This window comes from Euprymna scolopes, chromosome 16 (assembly GCF_053919585.1).
Source record: "Euprymna scolopes isolate OS-2025 chromosome 16, ASM5391958v1, whole genome shotgun sequence".
Lineage (NCBI taxonomy): Eukaryota > Metazoa > Mollusca > Cephalopoda > Sepiida > Sepiolidae > Euprymna > Euprymna scolopes.
Genome location: NC_136497.1, coordinates 21,570,601 through 21,585,385, shown reverse-complemented (window position 1 = coordinate 21,585,385; position 14,785 = coordinate 21,570,601). Strand labels below are relative to the sequence as shown.

Here is a 14,785-nt window from a genome sequence, read left to right as displayed (position 1 = left end):
TATATCAAGGCTCGAGTCTGTAGAGTGAAAATTGACAGAGTAATTTGGTAGGGAAATACACACACAGATAGAGACACACAGACACACAGACAATTTCACATTTATATATAGATGAATTACTTTTCATTTTCTACCTTAATTTTTCACGTATGATAATTTCTTCTATACAGTTTTATTTTAATGTTCTATTGTATTTCACATTTTCTTTAATATTTCTTAATATATATTTCCTTTATTTCGAGTTTAAATGTTTTTAAGACAGTTCTTATTTATATTTTATATTTTGTATAATATTGCCCCTTCTCTTCCGATGAGATATTTAGCTTCGAAATGCCATGGACTAAAGAGAGTTTTCTCTCTTATTTCTTCTTTATTAATCTTAAAGTTACATATATCTTTTATTCTTTATCTTTTATTTAATATATTTTATTGCGCATCTTAATCCTGTTGACCTTTTTATATCTAGACAAGTTTACGTTGTTAAAGAAATATACTTCGTTAGCTTCATTTAGTACACACACACACACACACACACACACACACACACACACACACACACACACACACACACACACACATATGCAGGTAGTCAAAAAAGAGTGACTTAATGCAAGTATTTGCGTACAAGTGAGCAAAATCTCTATCACTTGGGTAAGTAACATTGAATAAAGAGGTGGCGCCCACAATCTTTTACTTACACTGATAAAATACAATAACTTCTATCTCTCCATCTCTCTCTCTCTCTCTCTCTCTCTATATATATATATATATATATATATATATATATATATATATATATATATATAGTAATTTATAAAATATATATGGCGATTAAGCTACACTGAATATTCCGCGTTTCATCCACTCTAGTATTCTTCAGGCTTATGCGCATAAACCTGAAGAATAAGGAGAAAAATCCTAGAGTATATTTTATAAATTATTAACTAGCTGTACCTACGTATTAAACACTTTTGAAGTTAATACTTAAAGTTTACGCATAAATTTATACTTTCGTATATTAAATTTATGTGAGTAAATGAAGTAGTTATATATATATATATATATATATATATATATATATATATATATATATATATATATATATATATATATATATATAATGGTTGTATAGATTGGTTTCCTACACGTAAATTCAATGAAACCCGAGTGATTATTAAAAAGTGTGCTCAATGGAGGACAGAGCTAGTATATAGTCTGTCTATTATACAAAATTATTGGTTACATATGTGCATACATGTTTCAGTGGAATCTCAATTCAAAGAGATCTCATCATTAGACCAAAAACGGACGATATTAAAATGAGAGTCAAGGTTACATTCGTTTTTTACAAAATATATTCAGGTTTGTTTTACTCTCTGAAAGAAAATGGGGTGTATAGGTTTGTGAATAGTACAGGTTTACGAGAGAGGTGTGGTGAAGAAAAGGAGTAGGAGTGGGGGTGAAGGAAGAAGGGGAAGTACGATTCTGTGTGGTCAAGCTGTCGCAGCGTGGTAGTATTGATTTCATTTTAACTTGGCGGTTGTTTATGGGCCTAAGTTATCTGAAGTAATATTATACCCTCATCATTGTTACTTCCCTATCTTAGGATAGGGTTTTTCTTTTCTGATGGCAACTTCCGCATTCATCTATTTTATTGATAAGCTCTATTCATTTATGATTTGTTTATTTTATTTCCTGATTGTTTATCTATTCATTTGTTTCCCCTTTTTAATTATTTATTTATTCATTTGTTTATTTATAAAATAAACGTCCAGATGATCAAATCAATAGTCAGTGAACAAATATACAGTTTATATGATTTGGTGGTATATTGGGAGTTAAATATTTTACTCTAACGCGGTCTGAAGTAATTACACATGGAAAGGTTTTCATATCTATATATAAACTTAATTTCGATGGTTGCCATCCTTTCATTTGGGTTGTTTATCTTTTCCTCAATACTAAAATATAACTATATTTTATAAGTTCATATACTTCGTTATAGAGATAGGTTTTCCAAACCATATACATGCACACAGGTACATAATAGCACGTATGTGTCTGTGTTGGTGGGGCATTCCGTTCCAAAATTCCCCTTCCAAAATTCCTCTAGTTAAAGTACTTAGTTATCTTTTTTTTTTACATGGAGGTCACCACTTATCAAGGCCCGAAGGCCACTCAAGTATAAGGGTTATTGCGTGTATAGTAATCAATGAGATAGTATTGTAGTAATCATTAGTATTGGGAGTTTTGAGAGAGTGTCTTACTTAAGGGGGCGGTTTGTCAGGAGTTTGTTTATGTTGGACTTGAAGACGTCCAATTGTAGTCAGGTGGGAAACAGGCAAGCGGCAGAGAGTTCCACTGCCGTGCAGTTCTAAGAAAGAAGCTTTGCTCATGGGATCTACGTTTGGATTTAGGCACAGATAAAGAGTGGGGAAAATTGTTGACAGTAGTTTCAGCCAGACGAGTTATCATTTGAGATCAATTATGTGGTTGGTTTCCTTATGTTACACTGCTTTACGATAATACTTATCGTAGGTACATATCAATAACAAACGTGCCAAATCCATAGATTATTTTAGTTAATCGTTTTTAGGTGTTTATTGAGTAGGTATGCAAATTGCACTCACCTTTATCCAGTTCGTTGCACATTATGTTTCTGTTCGTTTAGTTTTAAACAGTAGCGTTTTAGATGGTGTTGAGGAGTAACGAGAGAATGGCTCTTTCCTTAATTCGACGGTGAGTATAGTCATTAATTAGAGGTGTGTCGGTTTTTAGTAAGCATGGTTATTAATTTGTGGTGTATCGGGATTACTTTGTATCCGTTCAATACTTTCCTGAGATCATTTATCAATTAATTAATATATTGGGAGTTATAAATTGTAGTATTACTACTATCAGAGCATCGCTATTCGTTTTTTACATCTTATTTAAAGCGTAGCCTCCAAAGTGTTTGCAGCTTATAGCCGATTCTTCTTTTACATGTAATTGTTTTTCACGATCCTTAAAACTAATAATCTCATGTTTCTCTGCTAAATATATATATTCCATCCTAGCTTTCTCTTGAAAAAGTTTGTAATTAAAAAAGGTCCTACTCCTTGAACCCATATTACTATTTTAATTTTGTATTTGAAATTCTTTGAAGATGCTTTTGCAAACTATTTTCGAGATGGATGGAATCATATTAGCCATAAAAAAACGCAGAGAAAAATACGTATAAGTATATTCAGTATTACAAAAATTAACTATTTCAATATGTGTGAAAATAAGCTTTTATTTTGTCAGTATATTTTTAATGCAGTAGAGATTACTAATGCCTTAAGTTTTACGTAAAATTTCAAAAGTCAATAAATCAGAAAACTAGATTTATCTTCCTTGCACGCATGTCTCTCTTAGAGTCAGCTGAGTCTTAGACTTCCACTGGTACCATGTAACCCAGTGCTAGCTGCCCCATGGTCGGGTCGTCGGCGACTAAACCGGCTCCCCCGCCAGGGATAATCTGGGTGAGGAGGGTGTGGGGACACCCAGCAGGACCAAAAACAAGACCTATCAAAGGTCGGATGAGCTTCTTATGAGCCAACGGCCATCTCCTGCAGTCAGAGTTAGTACCAACGTATCAAACTTGTCTTTCCTTGGGTTTCTACCGGCTCTGGTCAAGTTCCACTCGTGCCGCTTGGGAAACGCACGAGTTTCTTCGCTCAGGCTCTCGCAACGGTGGAAGATAGTTACGAGTTAAAAGTCTGGTCAATTGACGTCGCGACCAGGCGCTTCAGATCCTCCGCAACGGTGGGAGGGGCCATTTAGCCCCAGTGGGTGGCTACCGCCCGCCTCAAACCAGGCAGCCCCTGGTCAGTAAGGTGCTACCCCGTCAGGTCCGCCGCTTCGATGGGGTGGTCAGGCAATCACGCACGTAAATCATTCACCTGTTACAAATCACAATTCAAAGATTACTCTCCGCCTCGGAAATTGGAACATTCGTACACTGTGCCCGGGTTTCACGCATGATCTCAACCTTCGTGCACAAAGTCTGCCTCGTAAGACCTCATTACTTGACCGTGAACTTGCCAAGCTGTCTGTCGACATTGTCACTCTATAGGAGACTAGATTGGCTGGAACTGACTCCATCTCGGAACAAAACTACACTTTCTTCTGGACTGGCAAAGCAGAAGAGGAACATTGCATCCATAGCGTAGGTTTTGCAGTGACAAACAAATTACTCAGAGAACATGTAGTCGACACTCCGGTCAGCATTTCAGAGAGAATTATTACACTGAAGATCAACTGTGCTGATACACCAGTGCACCTCATCAGCGTCTATGCGCCAACACTGCCTAGCGAAGATCATGTGAAGGATGAATTCTACGACTGTTTCAACGAAATACTGAGCAGGATCCCAGCCAGCGATCACCTCCTAGTACTCGGAGATTTCAACGCTAGAGTCGGTGCAAACCATACTGCCTGGCTTGACATCATTGTTCACTTCGGTACTGGTAAAATAAATGAAAATGGTCAAAGAACTCTGGATCTCTGTAGTCAACAGGGACTCTGTATTGCAAACACCTGGTTCAAACAGAAAATGTGTCATCGTGTCTCTTAGAGACACTCTCGTTCCAAACATTGGCCCCAATTGGATCTTGCATTGTGTAGAAAAAGAAACATCGGTTCTGTCAAACGATCAAAAACCTACCACTCCGCCGATGGCGATACCAACCACTCACTCGTGCTGACACAATTCGATCTCCCGAACAAGAAACTTGCACCACGTACGCCAAGACCACGTCGTAGTCTCAACACGGCCGCAATGAAGAACAACGACAGCATCAGTGCGTTTTGCACTGCACTCGAAAATAAACTGAGAGATTCTGCACCAGCGGAAGCAGTGAACCTGGATAAATCCTGCAAACTGCGATGCATGACGCTGCAGTAACATCCTTTGGAACCAAGCGGCCGCCTTGCGAAAACTGGATGGCTGAGAATGCAGAAATCCTAGAACCTCTACTACTGTCCAAAAATGATGCTCACAAGAACTATGTGAGCAGGCCGACACGCAGCACCCTGTCCAAGCTGAAAGAGGCTCGCAGTCAATTCCAAAAAGCTACTCGGCACTGCAAACAACTACTGGAACAACCTGTGCGACGAAATCCAGACTGCTGCTGACTTCGGTAAACTACGTGTGATGTACAGTGAACTCCGCAAGGCAACTGGACCGAGCGCAAAGAAAGTTTGCCCATTAAAATCTACTACAGGAGAGCTCATCACTGATCCTATGAAGCAGCTTGAACGCTGGGTGGAGCACTACTCTGTACTATATGGCGAACCACGCAACATCACAGTCACAGCTTTAAATTCCACTCCGAACTTCGATACCCTTGTCGAACTGGACAACATTCCAACTATGTCAGAACTCGAAGTAGCTCTCCAACACACGAATGTAGGGAAAGCCCCAGGTACCGATAAGTTCCTGCTCCCGCACCTGTACGACCTCCTTTGCACCAGTTGGCGTAACGGAAAATTTCCAACAGCTATGAAGGATGCTAAAATTGTCACTTTATTCAAGAAAGGAGACAAAGGAGATTGCAATAACTACCGCGGTATATCTTTACTCAGTGTCACCGGCAAAGTCTTTGTAGAGTGCTCCTTCCAAGGCTCCAGCAGATTGCAAACTGCGTTTATCCAGAATCGCATTGCGGCTTCCACAACGGGCGCTCAACCACGGACACGATATTTCCAGTGCGCCAAATCCAGGAAAAATGCAGGGAACAATGTAGACCTCTCTATATCGCATTTGTGGACCTCACGAAAGCTTTTGACATGGTCAGTAGAGATGGTCTGTTTGCCATCATACAAAAGTTGGGCTGTCCACCAACTCTTCTTAGTTTGATAAGATCGCTCCATGATAACAGGACAGCCGCAACTTCTTCGAGGGTGACATGTCTGACAACTTCTCCGTGTGCAGTGGAGTCAAACAAGATTGTGTGTTGGCTCCCACACTGTTTGGCATCTTCTTCTCAGTTCTTCTGCACCACGCTTTTGGGAATCACGAAGACGAAGACAGTGTGTTACTTTATACTCGCTCCGAGGGAGAACTTTTTAACTTGGCTCGCATATGCGCCAAGACCAAGATTCGAAAAGTTCTAATACTTGAGCTGCTGCTTGCAGACGATGCTGCATTGGTCTCGCACTCCGAAAGTGGACTCCAGCGGCTGCTTGACAAATTGAGCGCTGCTTGTGCGGAGTTCGTACTGGTAATCAGTGTGAAGAAGACAGTTGTGATGCACCATCAATGGCAACGAACTAGAAATTGTCGAGAACTTTGCGTATCTTGGATCCAACATCAACAAGGGAGTATCCATTGAACAGGAGCTACACGCATGGTTCAATAAATACCTCACTTCTCGCATAAAATGCCGCATCTATGAATGCTGTGTTCTGAGTACCCTACTGTATGGAGCAGAGACTTGGACCATGTATGCTCGTCACGAGAAAAGACTGAACGTCTACCATCTCCGATGCTTGCGACATATCATGGGCATCAATTGGTGGGATAGAATCACCAACGAAGACGTGCTAAGACGTGCCGGCAGCCGCTCCTTGTTCCAGACACTCAAGATACGACGATCGCGCTGGCTTGAACACCTGCGCAGAATGCCCGATGGCCGTCTCCCTAAGGATATCATCTACAGCGAACTGGCAAATGGACCAAGAAGCCGCGGTCGCCCGGTGCTGCGTTTTAAAGACGTGGCCAAACGGGATCTGATCGCTCTTGGCATCGATGTAAATGTGTGGGAGGAGCTAGCCGAAGATAGACCAGCATATAGGCGTGCCTTGAGTAAGGGTGGCGAGGGACTTGAAAACATTTGGTTCGAGAGGCTGGCGCAGAGAAGACAAAACTAGTGACTACGTTTACTGTTGCTTGCATTAATCTTTCGTAGATTGCTTGCCATTGTTATTATTACGCATGTCTCTCTGGTGAAAAGAAACAAGTTCATGTATATTATGTTTTTGTTAAGTACTGAAATAAAACAATCATACGACTTAATCATCGAAAACATTAAATGAAATAATTACGTAAATTAACACGAGTTTAAGGACATGATGTACTATGTACTAAGCATTGTTATTAGAAAATAATTCGTGTATAAAGAAATAATCGAAACGGAAATAAACTTTACCGAGAATAGGCGATATTTTTTATGTATTAATGTAATTTATAAAATAGGGAAATGGTGGCCTTGTGATCGGACGTTATATTATTATTACAGAAAACCATCTCGTCGCGTACATTCAATGTAGTAAAATATCAGGGTTAAATATGATAATTTATTTTTTGTGCATTTGATTTACAGGAAGACACATATAATATTTATTCAATAATCTGATAATAAGTGATAACGTACAATCAAAACGATTCATCGTCCATGGAATAAGAATCATCCCATTTGACATAATTTAAAGAAAAAACCCATATCAATTAGTTGTACCCGGTTATTGTACCCGATATCTGTAGACTAAGGTAATGCAAACAAATATATAAATAAATATAATATAAACATGTGCAATTGTTTATTGGATAGCCAGATTAAATAAGAAAATGGCGAAAACATTCTCAAAGCACTAGTGCCCCCTCGACTACAGTACCCTTGACATACTCGACAAGCAGAAAAATCCCACCCATACACTGTAGAGATCCCTTTATGCTGTAAAGCCCTTTACTCAAATAGCTCCTTCCCTTGAACTGTTAAATTTTTGAATTTCCTCCCAGGACCCTGTTTCCCTGACTATACTGATATGCAGAAGTTCAAGCGTAATGTGAACGTACATCTCGCTGCCCAAATCCCTACATAGTACCCTGGAAAATCTGGATCCAAATATAAGCCCTTACGCGTTAGTGACACTGTGTCTTGTTTGTGGGTGAATAAACAGTAATAAATAAATAAATAAATGAATAAATGAAAACTATTTAATTTATTTCAATTAGTGATATAATATATGGTCTGTTTATTGCTATTATAACATTTTGGACTGCAAACAATATTTATATATATATATATATTTATACTGTGCAAAGTATATTTAATGTAATACTTATACTGTGCAAAGTATATATATATACCAGACTACTCGTGACCCGTTGGGTCAGTATATGTTATAGCTTATTAGGTTGGTACAAAAATAATTTCGTTTTTATATATAGTTGAACGTCAAAAACGACATTATTTTTGCACCAACCTAATAGCCATGGAATAGTGAATGTACAAATTAATATATAAAAGTGCGAGTGAATATACAAAATTAATGTATAAACGTGCAAAAATTGAATGCACGTGTGCACGAAAACACGTGGCGACCCATGAAAACAATACGCAACTTCGCGCGCATGCAAAAATTAAAAATATACACGCACGAAAAGAAACATGGCGCCCAGCAAAAATAATACAGAATACATTGGATAATAAAGGTCTTAACATCATTGTCCTTAGATAAGAAAACATCTATTATAGGTCTTAACATCATTGTCCTTAGATAAGAAAACATCTATTATATAAAAAATATTGAAAAAAAAAAAGAAAAAAATATAAGGATAGAGTGTCCATTGTACAGGTCCATCCTAGATTTTTTGTGTGTGTTTCTTAACTGTGAGACGTTTTTAAAGCAAATCTTAAAAAAAAAAAGCGAAAACTTCCCCCACACACACATTTTGAAGTGTTTCTACGTATTTTTGAAATGTTTGAAACTTATGACTCCACCCCATTTCTCCTTTCTACCTCCATCCCCACAACCAAACCTGATAAAAATGCTAACGATTACTTGTCTCGCTACATCGTTAAGAAATGGGGCTTCATTTTACGTTAAATTTATATAAGAAAGTGATCCCACACGCTAAAATATTAAATTTTAATTATTAAAAAAATCCTTATTTTATATTATCTTTAAAAGCCGTTGAAACGTATTAGCCGATAAAAGTAGATTTTTGTTTCTTTTTAGGAATCGTAAAACACCCAAAGAGTTTTTTCTTAATCTGTAAATTGAATTAAGTAGTTTTTTTACATTAGAAAAAAAAATTGATTTTTTTTTGTTTGAGAACAATTCCAACTCGCAATAAAAACTACGAACAAAATAATTGTAAATAAATAATTTTGGACACGAAAAACCTAGCTTTTTGAAAATCAAATTCTAATTTTCATCACGCACAACTTTGGTAAAGAAAATATTAAAAAAAAAAATATGTAGGTGCACCTGAATAATCGGCACCCCTTACAATTTTTTTCTTTTTCAACTATTTCTGCGGATTGTTGGGCACTAAACTACCAGATTATAAAAAATTGAAAAAAAAATCAATATTTAAAGATTTGGAAGGGGTTCAGTTTCACATAAAATGCTCTAATAAATCGATCCCCCATTTTCAGAACCGATTTACAGCCCCGATTTGACGATGGCCTCATTAAGCCCCCCCCCACTCATTAATATTATTTTGTTTTCTTTTGTTGGCGACTTTTCTTTTTGAGAAAAGTTCGGTCTGCTCCCACTCTGTCATTTTTTATTTAGTCTACCCATTGGCCCTTAAAGTGTATGATGAAAAATGTTCAAACTAAAAAGTGATTTTCAGATTATATTGTATGGAGAAAATATTTTTTTAAGTGATGAGTGAAAATAAAACCCTTAGGAAACCTCCAGAGCACTAATGCAAGCACGAATTAAAATTAAGGAGGCCCTACTAAGAGCAGTACTAAAACCAAGTTTCGAAGAGAAAATATTTTTTAAGTAAGACCTGGAAAAAGTAAATCGTCAGAATCCACAAGGGTGCAACTAAAAGCAGTAAATATGATTATAACGATATATTGTATATTTATATATTTTTTTCATTTTTTTTTTACTCAACACTTATTTGTAAGGAAAACACGTTAAAATAAGTTAAAGCAAAAAATATTGTTGACCTTGAGTATGCTTTGAATAGCAGCAGTGAGTTTTAATATCAGACTTAAGACAGGACGGTTATCTAATGATGCCCTTAAAGGCGAAGGGTAGAAGAGAGACCAAGTAGCTATACAAATTTGAATTCCTGTCATCAATCAGCCGGCTGATGAGTAAAAGAATCACCATCTATATTTTGTAACTATTTGTCTTCGTATCGTCAACTGAAATGTAAATGTGTTTTGTATATTCATCTATAAACGAACTATTGTATAACTCCCTTCCAAGTAATGTGTCCCCTCCTCCATTATCAGCAATGATTCTCTCCCTCTTATGTAAAAGGACTGTACTAATCATTCATTCAATAATGTATTCCACATCTCTCTTCTCAAATTCATACATCTCCTATGTGTTATATGAATCCTTGCAACACAACATTGGTGTATATATATATATATATATATATATATATATATATATATATATATATATATATATATATAAGGAATAAACGTGGTAAATTCATTACATTATCAAGTATTCAAATAAGGAAAATAAAAGAAGCATCTGATGGGACTACTATTAAAACAAACCATCTCACACAGAGAAAAATAGACAAACAAAAGAAAATATATTTAAATAATCGAATTTATTGAGTGAAGAACAGGAATTTCATTGTCGTGATTCATTAAAAATGCCCATAAAACCCATGACCCAAATTACCATGGCCAAAACCGCCGTGGAAACCTGCAGCTCCCAGACCATGTCCAGTGAATCCGTGTCCAGCGAACCCATGTCCGTAGTAACCATTTCCGAATCCAGTATGTCCAGCCAAGCCATAACCAGAAGGCAGGTACCCGTATCCGCCATGTCCAGCATTGGAAGCAGCCAGGGCAGCATGATAATGTCGGGCACCGTCATGCACAGCGTGTTGTCCGCGAGCAGCGTGGGCAGCATATTCTTGATGTAGGCCATCAGCTAATCCGTGGTGTTCTTCGTCATGTTCGTGCAATCCATAACCATTAGCGAGGTCGTGTTCTCTGTCATGGTGTTCAGCATGATGAGCATCGAGAAGACCGTGAACAGCAGATTCGGCATGGGCGCCATAGGCGTCATGATGGGCAGCCGCGCCACCTACTTCCCTATGAACTGCACTGTGGAAAGGGGCCGCTCCGTAAAATTGGCTGTTGACCCCAACCATGGCAAAGGCGAGGAAAATAGCAAAACTGAAGGACTTCATTTTGTATTCCACGAATTTCTGAAAAGAAAAGAAAAATAAGAATCAGTTTACAAATTAATTTACTAATGTATTTTATTATCAATTCAAGTTTTTGCGATGCTAAAATAAAAAAAAAACAAACTTTCCTTTATATATGAACAAATTACAATCTCTTAAATTATTTTTGTTTCTATTTCTTTTCTTCAGTATAATTTCCAGTAAGTTCATCTGAGAGCGTCCAGTTCGTCATGCAATAATCATGAAATCGCTCAATAGTACACAAAACATATTTTTACCTTTTGACCTTCTTAACATGCAACTTGTTACGGTATTTGATTATTTATTCTCCATAGAACAAATGTGCGATATTTACATAAATTGATGTTATTTATTCGATTCATATTATTTGAATTATTCGTACTACTGTTCTCATCTTGAGTGTTAATCGCACAATGTTTCGGTCGATTTTACGTCATACCTTCCACAGGTGTATCTTGTAAAACTCGGGGATCTTTTTGTCAAACTCAGAAACCTGCTTGTCCAACTTCGGAACCTTTTTGTCAAACTCAGAAATCTTTTTGTTAAACTAAGGAATCTTTTCTGTGACGTGGGAATCTTTTCGTCAAACTCGGGGATCTTTTTGTTAAACTCGGAAATCTTTTTGTTAAACTCAGGAATCTTTTTGTTAAACTCGGGAATCTTTTCGTCCAAATCGGAATCTTTTTGTAAAAGTCAGGAATCTGTTTGTTCAACTCGAGAAATCTTTTTGTTAAATCCGGGACTCTTTTTATAAAAATTGGGAATCTTTTTGTAACACTCATGAATCTATTTACTAAACGCGGGAATCTTTTTGTCAAACTCATGAATCTTTTTTTCAAACTCATGAATCTTTTTGTCCAACCTGGGAATCTTTTTATTAAAGTAAGAAATCTTTTTGTTAAACTCGGGAATCTTTTTGTCAAAATCAGGAATATGCACGGGACTTCAGGTTGCATGCTCTCGTCCTATCCACGACTAGATAGAAGTTTTAAGTAACTTTCATTTGTATTTTAAGTATCGCCCGCACTGAGGATTGAACCTTTAGCCTTTAGAATTTACCAAGTATCTTATTCACTACATCACGTGTCCTTGCGGACAATTTATTCGATGTTCATCTAACATAATCGATGAATCCAACTATTTATGTGTTTAAGCTTGTGCATGATTTTCGCTCAAATACAAAGAAAAAGAGCAAAGAAAATATTATTTACCCAGTTTCTTCCTTTTTTTCTTTTTAAAATTTTATCAACACTTAAGTGAAGCACAATGCACTTCTATTTCAGTTATAATAAAAGAGAAATAAAGAGTTTATTAATTATATAAAGGGAAATTGTATTTCCGTGTTTGGTTACAATTCATAAACTACAACATATGGATTTACAAACTATACATCATTGGATTCTGTGTAACTCTGGCCTGTTTATGGAAAATATTGTCATATTCATTACTTTAGATTAAACTGCGTATGTGTGTGTAAAATAATGTTTCAAAAACAGCACTGAAAGTCGGCCAAGTAGTTACTCCGATAATATTTGTTTCGTTTTTGCTTTCTTTTGTTTGTTTCTGTTCTATTGGACAACAAACATACCCGGCTTAGACAAAAATTAATTCTCCAGTAGAATAGTTTTGCACTATTTTTATATGCTCGCTTACAAACCTTAAAATAAAGATATAACGGTACTTTACCTTATTCCTGGAACCATTATAAAAATTTTGACCAAAATCCATGACTTGATTTTGATTATAGGAAATGTCTAAAACCTAAGGCTTGGGCATAAGGAGCCTTAATACAAAACTGAAATTCAGGAAATCTTGCTTAATTGGTGTCTAATGATAGTAGGCCAAATTTAATGCATATCTGAAATATTTCATTCACTATTTATAAGAAAAAAATTAGAGACAACTTAAACTTGGTTCTTGAGGAGAATTGGACAGAAAAGAAAACAAACCAGGAGATATTAGAAATTGGACATGCAAGCTACAATGTCGCAATGTATCAGTTTAACAAGTTAATAAATTCAAATATCTGGGATACTGGATCACATTTGATGGAAAGTGCATGGCAAATAAAAAGTAGCATAGCCGCAGTCAAAGTTATCCTCAAGAGATTTTCATCAATCATGACCAACAGAAACATTAAAATAGACACCAATTTCGGAATACTCTAAACGTATGTATGGTCTGTTTTATTATACGGTTGTGAGTGCTAGACAATCACTAACACAACGAGGAAAAGACTAGAACCACTTGAAACTTGGTTCAAGGGGGAGAACTTTAAAGATATGCTGAACAGAAAAGAAAACAAACCAGCAGGTATTAGAAATGACAAACACAGAAAGGTTTCTAATAAGAACAGAACGAAAAGACAAATGAGATTCATGGGCCACGTCTACAGAAAAAAGCGAAATACAACAGATTAGCTTGACAGGAAAGATCATGGGTAGAAGAAGCAGAGGACGACAGTGAGAAACATACGTTGACAATCTGAATACCAGGACAACTTCAAAAATGATGAGCAACAATGAATTCATGAATACCTCGATAGATAGATAGATAGATAAAGAGAGAGAGAAAGAGAGAGAGAGAGAGAGAGAGAGAGAGAGAGAGAGAGAGAGAGAGAGATTGACCCACACAATGCCTGTACCAGGGAGGACGCCACTAATGATTTATAAGAAAATACAATAATTTGAAATACAAAAGTAAAAAAAATAAAAGGTGATAATTTCTTACCTGTCGACTTGGGAACGAGATGTGGCTAATGGCGGATGGTGGTGCGTCTGCTGTCTATTTGGAAAGATGGCTGCATTTATAAGCCGATTGTCTCAAGAGAAAGAAAGAAACCAATTAAGACAGATAAAATAAAATGATGACTCTATAATTTCTGTATTATTTGATTTGTATACGAATTTAAAATAAATAAAATAATAATAATAAAGACACTGGCTTTGACTGGTTTCATAAATTTAGAGCTCGCATGACCATTCCAGATGGTCAGAGGAAATAAGGAATGTCAAGAGGTCAGATTAAGAAGATAATGTCCGAGTAATTATTAAGGATAGGCGGGCGTTGGTTTTGCGTGTTGGCTTTAGTTGTATATCCACTTCAGAATCCGCTGACACATTGTCGACATTGCGAAACTAAAAATGGCTACTGTTTATTTACTACTAGTTCTAATATCCCGGTGTTACCCGGAAGTCTTTTTTTTACTTTTACGTTTACTTCTCTCGTGATTCTAATGCTCTCTTTTGCTTTTTATCGGAATTAAAGTTTTGTAAAAAAAATTATATTTGGTAAAGATGATGCAACGTCATCAAAAGTATTGTTTTTTAAATAATATAGTTTAAATCTTTTACTAAATTTTGGAATTTAAATCGTAATACATAGACACATACATTATATATATATATATATATATATATATATATATATATATATATATATATATATATATATATATATATAAAGAGAGAGAGCATTGCCAAGGTTGCTGCGAAGAAGGTGGGCTCTCTCTATACCGTGCTAGAAAATTACATATGCCTGAAAGTATCTTCTACTTTTACAAAGCCACCATTCGCCCATGTATGGAGTATTGTTGTCACATTTTGGCTGGTGCAT

The 14,785-nt window shown here is 36.4% G+C and overlaps 1 protein-coding gene across 1 annotated transcript in view; it reads right to left on the bottom strand.

Annotated features, from left to right (window-relative positions):
* Positions 1 to 10,597: 10,597 nt before the first annotated feature.
* LOC145296313 (uncharacterized) overlaps positions 10,598 to 14,785 on the bottom strand; it is a 6,298-nt gene continuing 2,110 nt past the window's right edge. The window contains exon 2 of the mRNA XM_080142513.1: positions 10,598 to 11,170. Within this exon, the coding sequence (XP_079998639.1) occupies positions 10,601 to 11,170 (570 nt within the window). The 3' untranslated portion in view covers positions 10,598 to 10,600. The remainder of the gene's footprint in view (positions 11,171 to 14,785) is intronic.